Below are 20630 nucleotides of genomic sequence, written 5' to 3'. Positions count from 1 at the left end.
TGTTCATAGGTGTAGACACACTTCATGACAGCATCTGGCTCCTGTAGCACAAGGAAAATACATGTGTGGCTCACACTATGGTGTTTTAGTATAGTATGTAGTAGTTCACTGACAGGCCCTGCTGCAGTAGATCCGTCGAACACGCTGAGTGCAAAGTCAGCTGGGATAGCCTACGTCACCACAGAGGTCTGCACAAAGCACGTCTGGCTACAGAGAACAAAAGCACTTGTCCATCAGCCTCTCTTTGCCGGCTAAAGGTGATTTTTTTCTTTCAAACTCCCAGCCAACATGACTAAGCCAGCATGACTTTATGATGTTGACCAGGCCTGGCTATGACCTGGAATGAAGGCCATTGGAATAACATTTAGCTCTGCATTAACACTTTATTTAATTGCAGTAGTCCCACAATCAAGGCAAAGATAATATGATACCATGAGAGATTATATATTTGTAGGCAGAAATTAGAACTGTAATTTTGTACTCATGAGCAAACAAGTCTTGCATTGCAATGTGGAGGACTAAAGCGTTCAGTGTCTGAGACGAAGACCTGTAATGCATGTGGTCAGAAAAGAGAGCTATTTCTAAGTTCCTGAGCAGGTCCTGGATCAGGTCTTGAGAGAAAAACTGAACACAGTTAAGGCTGCTTTTTGTGCCAGCTGTTCAGTGTATGTGGGGGGAGGGAAAATTGAGAGCACTGGTGCTCTGACTTTCTGTTTTTCTTGTTCCACGTCTATGCCTTTTGACTTACAGATTTTTGCATCTGAGTGGGTGTATCTGATGGTGAACAGCTGAACCGATGTCACTGAGAATTTTACACATGGCCAAAGGGAATGCTGGGCCTTATGAGTGGCTCTGGGAATGGGAGCCAGGCGACAAGAAACAGCATAGCAAATGCTTCCACTTCTCCTGCTGGGAGCAAGGTTGCTCCTCCCTGAGGTACAAAAGAAGAATCCAAAATACTAGTTTGGATTTTGGAAAGGTCAGTTGTGTTACAGCAACTGCTCTGTTCAGATCTGCCCACAACTATCACATCAACTATGATACTGTAGGGCCAAATCCTGCTGATACGTGGGATAACATAGGCACCAAAAATTCTTTCATCAAGGCAGTATTTGACTACATGCAAGATGCAAGGGGTTCAGTGTCCTGTTTATTGCTGCTGAGTTCCTGTGCCTCTCTTAGCTCTCGTGTGGCTTTCTGCCAGCGTGGTAAGCACTGTGCAAGTTCACAGAGAAATACGTATCAGGAGCAGAGCAGAGAGCTGTGCCTTAGGCTGGTGAGTGTGCACTGGTGGGGGAAATCTTTAACCTCATCCAGGCCAGGGAAAAAAAGAAAGGAATTAATTCAGACCCTCTTCTAGAATGGGTTCCTTGCACTTTGTGCACTAGGATTGCTAAAGACAGCTTTGGCACTTAAATATAAGGACCTGCAAAATGGAACTACAAAAGAAACAAAGACCCTTAATAACGTTTAATTTTGAGAATTATTGCAGGCAGATTACCCACATAAGCAAGATAGTCAGGAATGCACTTTCTTCTACTCAGCCCCTCTGCTAGTGCATATCAATGTTTTTCCATTAAAGTGAATGGAGCTTTGCAGATTACATGAATTTGGGATCATTACGTACAATTTATTGGCTCTAGTCATTTGATAATACTCTACCATGGGAGATCTCTTACCTCAGCTTCTTTATACAAAACACAAAGGACCCATACAGTTTCACTTCACTGTATTTTACTCTAGTTCCCAACTCCTCAAAAAAATCCTTTTGTTATTTCTCACTTGAGGGGGCAGCTATGACTAAGTGGCTGAATAAGACCTTCAGATCTACCAAACCTGAAACACTGCTCATTTCCCACCATTTAAGGCAATGCTATTCTTGGAATTTGCACTTTGAAATCTCCCCACCCATAGAATCAGCATTTCAGGACAAAGGTGAGCACCATGGTAAAGCCCAATTACAAATGCACCAGACTAGAAGTTTTAGGTTAAATTTCCCCTTTCACATCTCATGGAAAAAAAATCTCCTTGTTACATTTCTTTTTTTATATTTCCACATGATCTCCCCAGCATAGCACTGTAGACAGAGGAGTTCCAGAGATACATAAAGCCAATGGATTCCCCCTATAGTTTGCACTGACCTTTCTTAGCTCTGGACTTAAAAGTTGTCGTCCTGTCTCCCAGTCATGTATGTGCAAAATCAGCTCTTAGCCACCAACAGCTAAGGCTTTTGCCTGGTCATGACTACTTTGCATTACAATGTGCATGAATTTCAGCTCCACAAGACACCCGTGTGCTGGGGTGATACAAAGCTGTATCAAGGGCAAAAGGTGTCATATCAGTGGTTCACTAGGTGATGCTCTTCCCTGTGCAACAATTCTGAACCAATACCCTAAAGTACAGGGGGCCCTGACTTGCAGATTAATCATAAGATGTCCTGGTTGCTTTTGATGTGACTGTGTGTGACATGTAATCTTTGTCATGAGCTAAGGCAAATAACAGGAGCAAGCAATGTTCAGTTAGGTTCAGTAAGGTTCTTTGTTAAATCTGCACAACATTGTCAGCTCAAGCCCCCTCCTAGGATTCCAGCAGTTCTTCAAAACCCCTCCTCTTTGGGTCACATCTGGCTCTGAATCTAAAACTCACACTGACGCTAACATTTGTTTTAAGGACATGCAACATCACAGCTTAGTCTGAAGTGCTGTCAACAATTGATTTATATTGGGTAACAAGGCTATCGTGGAGGGCGCTACAGCAAGATAACAGCATGCCCCTGAGTTGAAAGTTGGCTTAAGCTCTGATGCTAATAGAATTTGTCACTCACAATAATGTTGATAATTATTTCATTGCTTTCCTATTTTCCTTGCTTTTGTGCATTTCTGAGACACTTTTATAATTTTCAATAGCATATTACAAAATCACTTAATTTGTTCCAATTCTGACACATTTTTATTTTGCATGAAGTACCAAATATCTGGGAAGTTATTTACTAATAATAAAATCAAAATACCAATTTCTTAAAATTAAATTTTAGATATATTCAAGAAAGGGAATAACTCATCCAGGCTCAAAGCCCAGGCGTGTAAGTCTGCACTGAATAATAATCAGGGCTTTAGGACACATTTGGAAGGAAGACATAATAAAAGATAAAGACAAATATGGAAATGGAATTAAAATACCCACTTATCAATAATAAATCATTCCAGAATTATTTGATATATTTATTTGATGATTGCCTGTTTTTTACAGAGAGACACTAGACCTAATTTTGATGGACCACATTTAAGTATTTTGTATAACACTACATAGTAAAATATTAATTAAGATAAAGATCGAGACATATATGAACTGTAAAGCATATAAGAAACTGACTGAAGAAGAGTCCTCTGTCAAGAGAGAGGGGAATTATTAATGGAATTTCCTAGATTCATTTTGGGAACAATCTTATTTAATCTTTTCATTAATGACCTTGGCACAAAAAGTAGAAATTAAATGAGCTAATGAAATTTGCTGACAACACAAAGCTGGAAGATACTATTGACACAGAAGAGGATTGGAGTATCATACAGGAAGACCTTCATGACCTTGAGGACTGCAGTAACAGAAATAGGATGAAATTTAATAGTAAATAATGCAAAGTCATGATCTTAGGGACCAAAAGAAATTTCTATAAGCATGTGGAAAGAGCAGAAGAGCAGAAAGAAGTAGATGTATCACTCAGTCACATGATATATAGTGAAGCGGAAGAAGATATAGGTTCCTAAGATGAAGAGAAAGGAATGCATTAATATCTTCAAAACATATAAGTGATAAGGCCTGGTCAGACATGTTCAGAAAAGATTAATTCAAACTGGACCACGTACCAACAGGTGTTGCTTGGAAAATTAAGGGAATGGGGAAGCTTCTCTTAAAAGATCTTGGTGTGAAGAAATGAAGGGTTAAGAAGAGAATATAATATCCAGAGGATAAATAAAAGGGAAAGAGAAGACTCTTCAAAATGAAGATCAATACACATACAAAATAAAATGTCTAATAATATATTTAGGGTGGAATTAAAATAAGGCTTCAAAGCACCAAAGCGGGGTTCTGGAACACCCTCTCAATAGGAGCAATAGAGAGAAAAATCTAACTAATTTTAAGGTGAGCTAGCTAAGTTTGAAAAATAAAGGGGACTGTATGGCTTGATAGTTGGCAATAGCAGGTGGTTGGATCGGAGGCCCCAGTTGGTGGCTTCTGGTTCTCCATTCCCTGTCAGCCAGACCTACCAAAGGAGAATGATGTGCCAGCTTTCACATGCACAGCATGGTGTCCTTACCTGTGACATCTCTGCTTACTGCAGCTTTGGAGCTCTCTGGTCAGAGGCATAAAGACCTTTTAGGTGCTGTGGTACATTGTATGGGATGTGATGATACATCATCACCATGAAGATACATCATCAGACCTTACCATGTGTGACTTCTAGGTGTCTGTTCCCCAGTCATTAACTAGTGACTCCTTAATATTTGTACAATTCTAGAGGCAGGAAACAGGCAAAAAGGATAGTTACCAGTAACCAGTGTTCTTCAAGATGTAAAGTTCATGCTACATTCAATGTGAGGGCAACTGTGTGTTAAAGCACCTGAGAGGGTGACTTTTGTACCTTAGCAGTATCAAAGGATGAGTTCTGGCCATCAGGTGAGGCTGACACACAGGGATATGGGTGAAAGCCCCAACCTGCAATCCAAAGAGAACCGGTTAGGGCACAGACATGTCAGCTAGAAACACATCTAGATGGAAGAGGAGACTAAATTGAGACCTCTTCTCTAATGGATGGATTTTCTGATTGTTTTTCCTATGTTTTTATATAAAAAATGGGGAGCACTCACCCATTTTTTAATTAAAATGGCAACAAGACATGGGCTGTGCAATGTCTGTGCTGAATTCAGTGCTGCCAGTGTCTGTTAGTCCTGTTTGAAGTACGCTCACTACACTGGGCCACTTGGGAGGCTCAGAGGAGTGCCCAGTTTGTGGTTCACAAATGGGCCTTGATGTCAGAGCTGTTTTCTGAACTCAGCCTGAGTTCACAAAGATGAGATGGGCTTTTATACCCACACAGAATGAAAGCAGACAGAATATGGATGCTGAGCCAAAAAGGTCATAATAGCTATAAATGGCCACATGACAAAGCTACAGCATTTATCATTGCATTTCATGCATTTAAAAGTGAGCACTATTACATTAATAACATGTATTAAAAACACCCTTTTAATTAAAAGAATTCTGGGTGAATTTTTTGTACATTTTGAGATCCATCACATTTTCAGTTTGGAATATATTATCTTTGTGCTCTAAAACTACAAACCAATGATGCGTGCTCTGAAATATGTATAACGCTGGTAAATTATTGGCTTTCATCTACTGTACACCCAGAACATTTCCCTCCTACCATTACATTACACTATACTGCTCTAATGATTCCAGACACTAATGAATATGTAATAAGCATTTCTAACTTCCACTGATTTTAGTGGGAGCTCCCCCTGATTATGCCAGGACTACATCAATCTTGACAAAATAACAACTTAGTATATGCTTAGCACATGTTTCGTGCACCAATTAAATGCCAGATACGTGTCAGGTGAGCTATTTTGCCAATTATTCTTGTTTCCTAACTAGTATGTAGTAAACTCGTCATTGACTCTTGCACTGGAAACACCACTCCATACAACTGACCTGGAGTGCTAGCAGGAAGCTGAAGCTGGACAAACAAAGTTTGTCTCACTAGGAGACCAAATGAACAAAGCAAAAACCAAACTGCCAAGAAATGCTGTGCCTTAGATACTCTGTGACATGCTGTATGTGGAACATGCTCGCCTTCACCCTTAGCAATACCGCGGCATGGCAGGGCTCCTAGTCTCGGAAACGCTCGCAATCAGTCAGCGCTTCAGACTCTGAGGAACTCACTTACTAATTCTGATCTTCATGGGGGAAGGGTGGCCACAACTCTGCTAGAAAGGGGTGGAGAGAGCTGGGGACAGGCACACAGGTGCTCCAAGTTTCACCTTCTGTTAAACGTTAAAAGGCCTTTATGTGTCTTTCACAGCACTATCAGCAGCTCAGATTTGATGAACAAATTTCACCACTGCTCTATCAGTCTGCTAAAGAATAATAGGCAGTTTAAAGTATATATGAGATAGGAAGCTGAAATGCAAACAATCATCAAGTGCCAGATTGCTGCCTGAGATTTCCCAGCCAGAGACACATATGAATATGTCAGAATCATTCACCCCAAATGAATCTGATGCTTTCGGTCCGTGTTAAACATATTGTGCCTGTACATATCAGCTGTGTAATATCCAGACAAGGTGTCCAACTCTTCCTGGAAGAGCTGGAGTTACTACACAACATGTATGTAACAAACAGTCTGGCGTTACCCAGAAATTACAGTGCAATATACAGGAGCAGGGTGGCTGTCATGAGTACGAAGTAAGCTATCTCCTCCAGAGGCACCCTGCACACCGTGTGTGCGCTGGGTTGCCTCTGTCCATGTGCATCAGAGAGACAGCAAAGATTTTGGCTGTACAGCAGCCCTGCTAAAGCTGTCAGCTGTCTAGAAATCCCAGATAAATGTAGAAAATCCTCAAAAGCATCACAAAATGCTCAGATGGAAATAGAAAGGCATATCCGAACTTGTCCTTAATTATATACAACTCTTTTTTATGAAATGCAAAAAGCCCCAGGAGGAATTAGCGTCTTTGTCAGAGCATGCAGGTAAAACAAAAAAATTTCAAACAAAGTCAAATAATACTTATAGTATAAAGTTCAGAGGCAATTTGGGGAAGAGTGGAATTGTGCCGTTTGAACAGGAAACCCAAGGTGACTGAAGTTAACAAAAAGTATTGTAGATTTTTAGATTCTATAAGTTGTCAAGACTTTAACTGGACATCAAATGTCTCTGATCACTGCATGGAGAAATACTGTTTCACCACCGGCCGAAGGCAAGAGTCCCATGTATTGAACTGTCAAGGTTGCAGCAATTCTCAAAAATATTTAAAACACTTTAGGCACTGTCCCTTCCTAAACAAGCAGAAAACTAACCTTTCCAAAATAAGTGAAAAGTGTAGATCCTCATATTCACTGCGAGTTGAGAAAGGTGCAAGGACCAGTACGAAGGAGGGGAGCACACAGCCACGGCTGCGCAGGTCTCCCTTCCCGCTGGCAGCATGTCATTAGACTGCCTCAGCTATGCTGTTAAAACAGCACCACCCTCAGACGGCTCTGCTCCGTGTATCTTTGCATCAGACTCTGATGTGGATAGCACAGAAATACAGCAAACAATTACATTCATTTAAACTTAATTACAAGTCTTCTTTTTTTTTTTAAAGATCAGGAAAGGAAAATAATTCCCCACTGTAATGCTATCAGTTTCTAGTGCTTGTGATTGCAGGGAAAAACTCGAAGACATGAATTAAGCATAATCTAAGTTTTCAGAAAACGAAGCAGATGGCAGCTTTTAAAATATGTTACTATAGCTTCTGATTAGACATAAAGCTACTTCATGGTTTTTTGAACTTTATTTATGTTTTTTGAATACCTAGGGTTGGTAATACGGCCTGTAGTCTTCATAGCAGTTCTCTGCACATTTCATAATACAGAGATTTTCTTGTTTTGACTATGAAGTCTTACCCAATGAGCAGTGCAATTGACTTGCAGATATCTATGTTGATATACAGTTTACTTTACACTCTTTTTACAGCTTTAGTTTTCAATATACCATAAATTCAAACATCCGTAGCATCTAACCACGTTGTAAGTACTTATTGCTACTGTGGAAGTTACCAGCTGAAGCTAAATGTTTTAATGATTGCAAAAAAGGACAGTTTAGGCTTCTGGCATTGAGAAAAGGATAAAATAACCCAATTCTGCTAACATGAGAAGCACCGAAGTAGTTAGCAATTCACCACCTAGTTGTTTAACTCTGAATTTTCGAGTTAAATCTTGTGAGCAGCATGTTCAACCTTCTTGAGAGATGTTTGGTTTGACAGTTTGGTAAACGGTAATCAGTTTGCTTTTTGAAGTCTTTCTTGCTAAGCATAAGGTTACATATTTTTAACAAGTGAAACCAGCAAATGGATCAAAGGTGGGATTGTTTTCTTGATTGCTATTTGTTTGCGACTAAAGCACACTGACAACATGAGGGAACAGGACCAGAAGAGAATCAGAGCTAGCAAGGAGTGAAAAGGGTGGCAAGAAGAAATAGGTGATGCTGAGGTGAGGTACAGAGATAAATGGGAGGATCAGAGTAAAGAAGCAGGTGAGGAATTTCTGCATGCGGGCCACAGGCGGAAAACAACACTTCAGAAGAGAAGGGACACACAAGGTAAATCAAAGGGAGAGGAAAGACTCGATTTTGTCATTTTACACTTTAATGAAATCAAAGACATTGTGGAAGACTCACATGTGTACATAGTGGGGATAAACTGTCTGAGAATATTTTTTGTTTCTTTTGCATACAGCCTGACTTGTAACTTCACTATCATTAAACTCATTTAACATCAATGATAACAGACACTATAGCACCACAATCCCTCTTTCTATGCAATCTTTCGCACTGTGCCTAAGAGAAGAAAAAGCCTGATAACATTAAAGCAATCCCCCAAAATACATTAAGTGAAACAGTTGTTTCTATAACTCTCACTTTAAGTTTTAACCCCTCCAAAGATATTCAAGAATTATACTTCCACTAGTCATGAATCATTTAAAAAAAAAAAAAAAAAAAAGTGAAAACATCAAAACATTCATCACAGGTGTGAATATTCTATGCTATATTTATCTGGAGAGTTCCTAGCTTGTAACAATGGCAAACGATCTCAGGCAAACACCAGCAAGCAGTCAGAATATTCATCTCTTACAGATGCTGGTGCAAGGTTGATGAGATGGTCTATGATTATTTCAGGATTAAGCATTACAGAGAATAATCTCATTCCCACTGAGTGCTCCTAAACACTCTCAGGAAACCCAATCCTCCCTTTTCTTTAACTGAGTGTGACCCCATCTCTGTAGAAAGAAATAACTCCATAAAATTGGGTCAAGCAAACAGTTTATTCTTTCCTGCAGTAACTGTGTGCAAGACCGCGCTCTGCAAAGTACGATTTCACATTGTTCAGCTCCGATCAGAGATATTGTGTGAAAAGAGAGCAACAGATTTTGGTTTATAAAGGTCTGCAGAGACTGTCCCATTTGAAAAACCATTTCTCTCTCTCCATTTCTTTATAAGCATATTTATTTCCAATTTGTTCCTGTGATGATGTTAAGAAATACAATACTTGGACTGTGTCATTTTCTTTATCCCATGGACCAGTCATTTTAATTGACTCTAACAGTACAGAATTACAATGCATACCTAAAAATCCTGTTTGAGGCATTTTGTTTTAAAAGCATTAAAATGCCACAAACAAAATAAACATTTTGACTATTAAGCTTGTTCAAGAGAGAATAAAAAGGACTTGTTGCAAACCAGCACAATCTCTCTGTCAGGTAGAGCTGGGGAAATGACACTCACATACTAAGAAAATTACAAAAAAAAAAAAAAGAAAGAAAAGGCTGGAATAATGAAAAGGGTTCGGTACCATTATACATCTCCTTCCTTTGGTAACAGTTTAGACCCGTCTGCAATCAGACTGAAGCAAGAAGCAGTGTGAGGAAAGTGACCAAATGAAACCCAAGCAACAGACACATCAAAAAGAGCAGATCTTAATGGGCACCTTCTTGCGTATAAAACTTGTTAGCAGAGAAAACTGTAAGCTTTAAGGTCACAAGGGTTTTTTTTCCCCCAAATATGCCTTTCAGTAATTAAAAGTTTTCATCCTGTAGCTCAAAAACACGTGCATGTTCATATGAATACTAGCAACTGTGACTCACAAAAGTCCTATATTCTTGTCTGTTATCCACTGAATGTGATCCAAACACAATTTTATGAAAAATTTGAGATCCGTGTTTGCAAATAACCTAAGATACTGATGCAAAGAGAAATAACTATTCTCATCTTCCCATAGTTTGCTATTACAGCAGAAAGACTGGTTATTATCACCATTTCTAAACTAAAAGGAGGTAAAAGCTGGAAACTCCAGGTTCCTTAAATATTTATCCAAATAATATTTAACACACAAACTTGAAAGTATGTTCTTCCATTTCCCAATTAGTCAGTCTTCAAAAATAGCCCAAGAAAATAGCTATGAAATTAAAGTGAAATTCTGAATTACTATTGGTGTTAAATTTATTTTTATGGTGTCATAATTACATCATGCACAGGATGACTGCTGAGTAAAAAGACATAATACACGCACAAACACAGAACCATGTGCTTCTGGCACCTGGTGTGTACAAAACTGTTATTGGAAATATCTCACCTTTGTACTTGTACCACGAGCAGCAGCAGCAGCAGCAGAAGTCCTAGAGTTCTTGAAGATGCACTGAGCTACCAAGCGCTCTGACTTCCAAACTGGGGTAGTGCAGCAGTGCAAGGTTCCTGAAAAAAAAGTCTAGAGTAGACATAGTCTCCTGCTGTTACAAAGGTGTCACAGTGACAAAGCTAAGTGCCAGCTACTCATATTCTCACCACAGTTTTTTCCTGGAGTCTATCAAGCCCCATGCATATTTCAAGTCTGACAAGATAACATCATGTATCTGCTAGAACAGCCACAATAGTTAGAAACAATTATGATGACTGCAAGCAATTCTGGTGCTGTATTTTAGCCTTATACTGCATAATGCTATGAAAGGTAATTCTTTTCTTCCTTCTGGTAATCATGGAAGGATAAAAATCATAGCTTAAATGGATGGCTGTATTAACATAAGAAAAAGCTGGAATTGCTGTCTGTCCATTCTATGAATGAAAAAGGAGGTGAAATGCTTTAGACATTGATACTGTAGTAACCTCAATATGTCCCTGGATAGGAAATTTATCCAGCTGTGTAAAAAAGCAAAATAAACTGCTCTGATGTGAATGTTCATACACTTTCTCAACCCTATCATGGAGATCTGTGGTAGATGTTCAGTTGGGAACTCACTGGAAGACTGTTTGACTTTAAGAGAGTCATCTTCCTTGCAAAGTTGAGATCAGACTATAGAATTAAAATTGGTTTAAATGATTATTAATTTTGACAATGATGGCTTTCAAATCTTGTTTATGCTGTGTTCTGAGCATTATATTGGCAACACTGAACTCAAGGCAGTTACAGTTGTAATGGAGTTGAAGTGACCCTCTGAATTAAAATAATAATGAGACCAAAGCAAGTACCAGAATTATTGAAAGGTTATATATCTAAATATACCTTGTTCTGAAGATACTTCCAACCATCGCACCTGTCCAAGTAGATCTATAAAGCTGGATAGAATCAAAGCCAGGTGTTTTTATCAGAACAGGTAAAAGAGAAGTGGTTATCACTGTGACCTTGGTAGCGCTCTCACCTTACCGGTGAAAAAGGCATTTGGCAGCTTGTAAAGTCTTTATCCTAGAAAAATTGGGATCTTCCATTTGGTTTCCATGCATTTCGAGAGATGGGCTGTTTCATACCAACCTGAAAGGACTGACATCCTCATCAGAATAAACAACACTGAGAGTTGACACAGTTTTCACATGAAGCAACAAACACATTCAGTGGCCATATAGGCTAATCCCATGCATTTGCTTCCTGCGGATGCTCCACGAGATGCCTAGCTACTTTAGTCACACAGAATAAATATCTTTTAGGAATTCGGATTATTTAGAAAGAGTTCTGGGAACTGATTTTGAAGCATGGATGTAGAGGAATAATGCAGCATTACAAAGAGAATTCACAAATGCAAAAGGACAAAAACCTTCAGATGACACATTCTGCAGCAGCATAGCCAACAAAGAACTAAAATTATGCTACTGCTTCCTTTATGCAGGCAAAGAATTCTGTGGACAGGGAAGCTGCATGTTTAAGTCAAACTTAAATACAGGGCTAACTCTAAAGCATGACCATAAATTATATTTGTCACTTGCAGTCTTCTAATTAAGAACTATACCAGTTCATCCTAACTCCCAATGTAGTAAGCTGATCATTATATTTGGTTTAATCAAAAAATAAACATTTTAAAGGATCATTTAAATGCAGCTTAGGTACACCACCTCTGTGATACCCTAAACTGAAAGCCTCATCGTAGTATGGCTTCATATTTGTAGCCATACTTTCATTTCAGTTTGATACAGACATATACATTCATATTTCATTGCCTAAAAGCACTAAGTTGAGACAGTTAAGACTGTGGAATCAGTAGGTTCAGGCAAAGCAAAAAAATAGTATAAGCTCAGTCTTTACAGTTGAAAACTCATGACGAAATTACAAGGAAAAAAAAATCCTGTGCTGTAACCCATTTTTTTTCCCTTAGACATATAGGTCTACATGAAAAACTGCTTGTTCTAAACCTTCCTCTGCTTCTCTGCATCATGTTGGTTACATTCACATTCAATTTTCTGTGGAAAGAGCTGAAATGGAAGAACAGCTTAGCTCCCACATTAGCCTCACCAGGAGGTCATACATGAAAGCAGTGCTGCCGCTAAGAGGAGGCAGATGCAAATAAGGCTCTCTAACTAAACCAGTTCACCACATCACATCTCTTTTTCAAGGCAATGTATATCCTGCAGCTGTGTTCAGCAGAGGCTCACTGATGCTTTTAACTTTCTGCATAATAGAAGAGCTTTTGAGTAGCATAATGTTAAAGCATTTAGTTTCCCTATATCAAATTTGTACAATCACAAAAAAGAGAGGGGAAAATAAGATACCAAAAGGTGCAAGTGGAGATTGTCTGTAGAGCTTTACAGAACATGGTGGGCAGATGGCAGGGATTTGCAGTGACACAGCTGTTTTTAAAAATAAGAGGTGGAAGAGGAGACATGATTACAACTACATACACATTCCTAAGCCTGCTCACACAAGAAAAAAAAAATAAGCAAACACGGAAACTGAAATTTGAGTATTTTTTCCTCATCATCTGAATTGGCATTTAGAAACTTTCTAAAATAAACAGCAGCACCTTCAAGTTTCTTCTCCAATTATTAGTTTTCTGTTTAAGTATCTATGAAATAGAGCGGACAACAGAAATAATAACCTACACTGACATAGTAAAAAGGCAACGCCAAAATTAGTGTTAGTACCTCTGTGTAGCACACACATTTTTAATGTAAACCTTGCAATATAAAAACACAATCACATCTTAATGCCAAATAAACTCTGTAAATAATGTTATCCTTTTGAATTTTCTAACTTTCAAAGGCTTTTTCTAATTTTTCTTCAGATGTTATTTAGTAGATGACTTGGATAAGCAGTATTAGTAATATTACTATATTAAATAGGGGCCTATTTTAGATTTCACAGCTGGGGGGGGCACAGAAAGGCCCAAACTCAATGGGGTATCAAGCACTTGATATAAATATAGTACAAATTGAAAATTTTTGAAATAAGCAATAACTAATCAATAATTTGGAAAAAAAAATTTCATAAAGAGATCTTTCACTCATTTTTAGTGCATATTCTCATATACATCCCTTACACAACCAAATGGAAAGCCTGTGTCAGATAAATACACTGTAGATTACCGATTTTTCTAGTAAAAGCATCTGGAGAATCCAGTGAAGCTGTTTCTTGACTAGTTTTGGATACCTTTGTTTTCAATATTAACTCTCTTCCATTTAACCAATTTGTAATCTAAGAAATTTTACATAAACAGAAGAGGTACTGGAGTAACCTTCTTCACATTTCAGCTACTCACTTTCATCAGACCATGAAAGGTAACTTTCCAGTGTAGGCATACGTTTTGCTATGTTCTTAATAACCATCTAATTTTCTGAAGACATGAGCTGAGACCCAAAACAGGAAAAAAGTTATCCAGCATCTCCCCACTAAATCCTCTTTATGCCTGTCTCAGAAGGAGTTGATGCTGACTTTTGCCACAGCTGGTTACTGAACTGAACAGACTGTAGATGAAATCCACTGCAGAAATGCACGCGCTCCACACATTTACTCCACTATCTGTCCTTTCACACTGTTTGGGCTGCTCCCAGTCTATAGACAACAGCAAACTGAGTAGTGCAAGTGCTGCCTAGCACACAGACAAACTCAACATCTGAAGACATTTAAATTAATTTTATTTATACTAGGTTTTCAAAATCAGAAATATTTTTAAAGAAATTCAGTACTTAAAGACAGGTGCTACATTGATGCTTCATCCATCATTAGTGCCATGTTTTCACTCTACAGTCATCAACTCTCCACCACAAACTAAAGGGAACTTTTAGAATTATATAAAAAAAGTAGACATCAGAATTTGGTTTTTGCTAGAATTGCTATAAGAGAGTATAGCTTATTATCAAATTGTGGCAATTTGATTCCTATAGTATTCCATTACTTGTTCTGAGTGAGCTTTACAGCAGAAAAAGGCTCTTCCATTTAAAGAAACTAACTTGTTGGGTTTTAACCCAACATACTCAAAATCTGTTTAATGATCTGACTGGGAATCACTGATCATACACTGATATCCCTATAATATTAAGCTTTGCATTTCCAAAATTGCCACAAGCATAAACCTCACTAACTCCCCCTAATCTTGGGCTAATTTCCCTTTTCAGAGAAATCATGCCTGGATGTCTCTCTCTCTTTCAGAATTTACTGAATCAAGGTAACTGCTGGCTTTGCAGTATTTTTAGAAGAAAAATGCCATTTCTGCACAAGCTACTCTCATGAAAAATTTTATTTAACATTTCTTTATCAATAAAGTAACTGAAGCCAAAATACCCACATCACATCTACACGGAGATACACAGAAGATATTCAACTTGAGAGGATTTTCCTCCACTTCTGGATCACAATGAGGCCCTCACCATTTTGCATAATGACAGAAAACAACAGCTGACAAACCATTTTGGAACAGATGCCAGCTGTCTCTCATTTGTTTTATAATTCAAACAGTAAACATTCTATAGCATTTTTTTTTTAAAGCAAGCCATGTGAATTGGACCTCACATCAGTCAGTCATTTCAAGAACAAACTAAAGGCAGGCTGATCCTTTTTGATCCAAAATTTGTTTTAGTAGGCGCTCAGAGTCTTACATAAATACAATTTGTGCTTCAATTTTATATCTACTTGGACTGAGTGAATATACATCAAGCTAGCTTAAAAAAAAAAAAAAGTAACCTTCTAATATTCAACTCAGAAGCCACAGACATTTTTCCAGACTGTTTGCAGCAGAGACAAACATTAAATTTAAACACAGTACTGCTTAAAAAAAGTTGACTGTCTAAAATGAGATTTAAATGGTTTATTAAAATTTAACATTTTCAGTTTTGGCTTTTTCTAAAGAAACCATGTATATCTTGTGAAAATCAGTTAAAAGATTATTCCATTATACTGCATTGAACTCAAGTCAAACATTAAGCACAAAGGAGACCTTTACATTAAACTGGGCTTTGCACACAACATGAATAGTCAGAAATGAAAGAGACTATTTTGAGAAATAAAAAGAATTATTATTTTTATAGACAACATGCATACCATCAGTTACTTCTCAACCTTAATGAAAGATACCTGAAAGGAGAGTTTTGTAGAACAAAACCAAGACTCTATTAATACATTTAGTAAGTCAGTGGTCATCATGCCTTTTTAGTTAAATTCTAGTAAAGTTTAGTCTACAGATAACAGCTAACATAATGAGGTGTGTAAGTCATAGGGATAGCTAGAAGCCTGAAATAAAGTCTTAAAGTTTTACAGGAGAGCCTAAACACAGCATTACGAGGTTATTTAAACTAATAAAGGGGGGGGGGGGGAAGATTTTGATGGTTTTCTGCTTCATTGTTGAAAAACGGTTATGGACTGAAAATAAAGGGCCAGTATTTAAAAGTTCCACAGTTCAACTCTACCAGCTTTTTAAAATAAGGTAGTGATAAAAAGCATTCCTTCTGGCAGCGTGCACACTTCAGCTGCGATTGGCTGCCTCAGAGTTCCTTTATGCATACCAGTAGAATCATGTCCAGTTTTGCCATTTGTGGCTAACGATGACAAGATACAAAAGCATGTGTTTGCCATAAATAGCTCTGGCTAACGGAGGATTGCTCACACAGAGCAGATCAAATTCTCTATAAGGAGAGCATTATTTGGCTCACAGCCAAAACACGTCCCCAGTGCAAGCCTCAGTAGTGGCAAACACTTTCCAGTTCTATTTACATAAAAGTTAACAAGTAGAACAATTCATTTAGGATATCTCTTGTACCAAGTCAGTGTTAACAGTAACATTTAAGAAACAAAAAGTATTTACCAATTCATATTCTGCATATCATATGACTGTCATTACACATCAACTTATCAAAAGACAGACAGCTGTAAGATTGCATTAAGGGTTTTACTCTGGCATGTAGAACTTTAAGAACATTCAGGTACAAAACACACTGCATGGTTAATTACTTTGTATTTTTAAGTTTCTGACACAAGCATTTCATGGTTCATGGAACTAATGGTCTCTAGTAGTGGTAGCTTCTTTAGTCAAATGGTAAACTAGGAATAGGTCCTTTATCCAATGATCAGAATAGAGTCACATAAAGTATTGTAAAGCAGTACCTAAATCATGACTAGGAATGAAAAACTTGCATTATTTAAGATGAGATTGATTGTTTATCTTTACAATACTTTCCACAAAAGTTATTTGAAATATGCTTAAATTAAACATACTTAAAAACTATATTTTCCAATGAAAACAAGGCAACGTTCTGTAATAAGCCACAAGTTTTATTGCAACGTGGCCAGTTTTTGATCTCAAAAACAACGTTCCATTTAAGGCTCTTTTTAATACAGAAATTGCCATCATGACTGATGTTTTACAGAACTTTAGTGTTTCAAGACTCACATGGTAAACAGGTAACTTCTACTCCTGTTCAGTAGTGTACATTCAATGGAAAACAAAAGGCATCATAACAGCTACTTCATTTATAAAGATATGCATGTAACAGGAATGAAACTGAGGTACTACAATAATTTGATGACACAGTTACAGCAACTTAATTGGCAATCCTTTGGGGGGTGGGGAGGGGAGTCAAACATATTACAAAAAAGTGCTTTAAATGCATAGTGTTGTGTGCTGCCATGTCACAGAAATAGGCTTGTCAAGGCAGGTGAGGTGTATGAATGCACAAGAGCCTCATGGAACTGCAATCAAGTGCAACTGTAAGTAATACTGTATAGAGTCTACCATCCGACCAGTGGACAATACTTTCAAGGCATTCAATTAGCTTACCCTTTGCTGTCTGCTAGACTATTCACATTAACTATCACATTCATTGTACATGTTGCAAGGAATGCATGCAACGTCATTTTTGGCTAAGAGTATGACGTGAAAGCATTCCTTGGATCCTACATAAAACTACCAGGATTAAACAGTCTAATGGCAATCACTGGTAGACTGCTTAACAATGACACCTGCTTCAGGGGCATAGGGAAAGGACTTATTTTTTCAAGGAGGGAAGGGAAAAGGGAGACTAATACTATTCCAATTGAACGAGCTGCAGAAATGGAAGCTCCTTAGATCCAGATGGCACTTGTCTGTCTTTTTATAAGGGTTTTCCTTCAAGTGAAACTACCACATTGCCTCCCAATTTTTCTCCAAGTGTTGAACGGTCCTTAATATCATCCAACCCATTTACTTGCCACTCGTGTTTAATACCTGAAAGACAGATGGACAAAAACACATTTGTGAAAACCTCAACATCTAGAAGGCACGATATCCAGTGAGCAGAACTTTTTTAGGCCCATACCTGTAAATTTCTTTTTAATGGCATCTTTAGAGCTTGCGTAGATCATCTTGCTTTTTAAAGGCGCACTTTCAGGAGCCCTTTAAATTATTTAAAAAAAAACAAAAAACAAAAGTTATTCAATCATCCAGTGTTAAGGGAAGAGTCAAGAATATGCAGCTTTAATAGCGAGCTTTGCTTTTACACACCAGAATATAAATACCAGGTCTTCTTTCTTAGACTCCTTTGTCTCATACGTGGCATCATACAAAGCGTATCGGCAATCATTCAAAGGTAATAACTTCACAAAGGCTGTATAGGGGTCCTCCACTGTATCTCCAATGTCACCAACCAATATCTGCTTTGCCTCCTCTACAATTATTTGTTTTTTGTCATCACTTAAGCAGAAGAGAACTGCTTTCTTTCTTTTTTTAATCTCTTCTGGGGTTGAAGATTTCCTTACTTTCATGTCATTAAAAACCTTTATGACTTCATCATTCACTGTTACTCCAGAAGCCTGTAAAAAGAGATCAAAGGAATATTTTAAACAGCAAAAATTAACACTCACTAGACAAGAAGGAAGCTCGCAGTGCTAGATAAAGAAGTCTCTCTGTCCCAGTAAGAATAAAAATACTGTACTCCACTTGAACACACAATGAATTTGGTAACCTGTGTTGGATTGTTGCCAAAGATACAAGCAAGCACAAAGTTTATCCCTACTTTATTTCAGATCTCAGCATCTTCACCTTTGATTTTGGAGAGCAGTTTTACACAACTGGGCATACAATTGTACTACTCAAGCAGTCTTCCATTTCCTTATTGTGAATTTGACTTATCTGGGGAGAGGGGACAGGAGGGAGGGAATTGATCCTAGGAGAATGAGTGGGTTGGTTTGAGTTGGGGCTTTTTTTTTCCCTGATGGAACAAACGGTACAGCAGTGGTTCGTATCCAGCACTGTCATGACTCTCATTTTGTGGAGTGATGTAAGACTCCACTAGCAGCAGAAATGTTTTCTGCATTGTGTCAGCTTCAACACTATGCTTCAAAAACTCTCCAATTTTACTTCATGCTGCTGCACTACCGTTATTCCCTTGTTCTTTTTTCACAAGAAAACACAAAGTACAATCCATTCAGCGCCGCATAAAGCTAGCGAGCCATTCAGAAACCCAGCCCGACAACAGCAAGGAGACAAAATACTGACTGGGAAACGGGGAACTCACGGAAAAAAAAAATAGCTGAACACATTACTTGCAAACTAGCAAAATAAGCGTGCAGCGTCCCCGCTCCCAGCCCAGCCACCCCACGCCAGCGGCCGGGGCGCCGCGGAGGGGGCAGGTGCACCAGCCAGGCAGCGGCTGCTTTGTCCCCCGGGAGGCAGCTCGTCCCTTCCGCGGGCTTTGTTCACGGAGCGGCACCTCGCCTCAACAAGGGACCTCTCGGCACCCCCTTCGCATCCCCACCTCGCGCAGACCCTCCGCGGCCGCCGCGCACCCGCCCGCGGCCGGAGACAATGCGGCGCCTCGGCCGCCCCCGGGCACCGCGCTCCCCGCCCCGGCTCCCTCCGGGCGCGGGGCCGCCGGGGCCTCCCCGCCCGCGGGGCTGCGGGCCGGGCCGGCCGGACCCCCGCCCGCCGCGCTCGCCGCCGCAGGGAGCGCCGCGCCGCGCCGCGCCGCCCGGCCCGGCCCAGCCCGGCCCGCAGCGCCGCGGCCGCTCCCGCCCCGGGGCCGCTCCCCACCGCCCCTTCCCCCCGGACCGGCTAAAATTAGACTAAAATGGCCGCCAGAGGCCTCGGGGCCTGAGCGCGGCGCGGCGCGCCGGGCCTGCTCGGCCCCCGCCCCGCTGCGCCGCGCTGCCCCCCGGCCCGGCCCGGCCCGGGCCGCCGCCCGCCGCGCCGCCCGCCGCGCCGCCCTTACCATGGTGCCGGGTCGCTGGGCGGCGGCGGCTGCCGGCGGTGCGGGACGGCTGCACGCAGGAGAGCGCTGCGCTGCGCTGGGGGCGAGGCGGGCGGGGACGCGGCCGGGCGGGGGATGAGCCGCGGCGGCTGGGGAGGGCCGGTCACATGGGCGCTGCCGCCACCACGTGCCGCCGGGCCCGCCCCGCCCGGCGCGGCGGCAGGGCAGGCCCGGGACGGGACGGACAGGGCAGCGCCGCGCCGGGACGGGCCCGCCCTCCGCGGGGCAGGGCCTGCGGGCGGCAGGAGCCGCCGCCCTCCCACGGCCCGGCGGCGGAGGCGGTGGCGGCGCCCGGGCTGGCGCGGCCCTGCGAGGCCCCTGCGGCCGCCACGGCGCCGCCCCGCGGCGGGGCCCGGCCCCGAGGGCGCCCGGCGGCGCGGCCTCAGCGCCCGCCTGCCTTTCCCGGGGTCTCCCACCCTGTCGGTCCCAGCCTGCCTGGGCGGGTCGGTTAGCGGGTGTGGAAAGGTCTGCAGCAGCTTTACGCAGGCCCTCGATACAGCGGGGCTGGCAAACCAGCATCGGGTTTTCAGTAGCCGGTAGAAATGTCACTTCAGAGTTGTGTGCGGCTCCCTTTGGAGGCCCGCCGAACTAGCGCAGCTCCCCTCCGCCACGCGCTGCCGGCTGCGCTGAGCTGCTGCTCTGCTTACCGAGGTGCTTTCTGCTGCGCTGAAGTCAGGGTTTTGGCATCCGCTCCCCGATCCGAGCTGGGCCCCAGTCGAGCCCTGTCTGCATACAGTCTGTGCACACTTCACAGGTCAGCACAGGGTGTTTTGTCCTTACCCTACCCTTTGCCATGCCTCTTTATCCCTCTTTGAACCAGAGTCATGCTGCTCTCTTGGCTGTCTTCAGTCTCTGCAAGGTACGGGAAGGCCTGGCACAGAGCCGGTCTTAACGCTGGCAC

The 20630-nt window shown here is 41.1% G+C and overlaps 1 protein-coding gene across 1 annotated transcript; it reads right to left on the bottom strand.

Annotated features, from left to right (window-relative positions):
• Positions 1-14132: 14132 nt before the first annotated feature.
• CFL2 (cofilin 2) lies at positions 14133-20263 on the bottom strand. Its single transcript, XM_064512365.1, has 4 exons — positions 19691-20263; positions 17986-18293; positions 17801-17877; positions 14133-17709 (listed from the first exon to the last, which is right to left on the bottom strand). Exons 1-4 carry the CDS (start codon positions 20246-20248, stop codon positions 17597-17599), a joined length of 1056 nt encoding a protein of 351 aa, XP_064368435.1. The 5' UTR covers positions 20249-20263; the 3' UTR covers positions 14133-17596.
• Positions 20264-20630: the final 367 nt, after the last annotated feature.

The sequence above is a fragment of the Dromaius novaehollandiae genome, chromosome 5 (genome assembly GCF_036370855.1).
Source record: "Dromaius novaehollandiae isolate bDroNov1 chromosome 5, bDroNov1.hap1, whole genome shotgun sequence".
Lineage (NCBI taxonomy): Eukaryota > Metazoa > Chordata > Aves > Casuariiformes > Dromaiidae > Dromaius > Dromaius novaehollandiae.
Note: the sequence above shows the minus strand (reverse complement) of the source record. Positions and strands in the feature narration are given on the sequence as shown.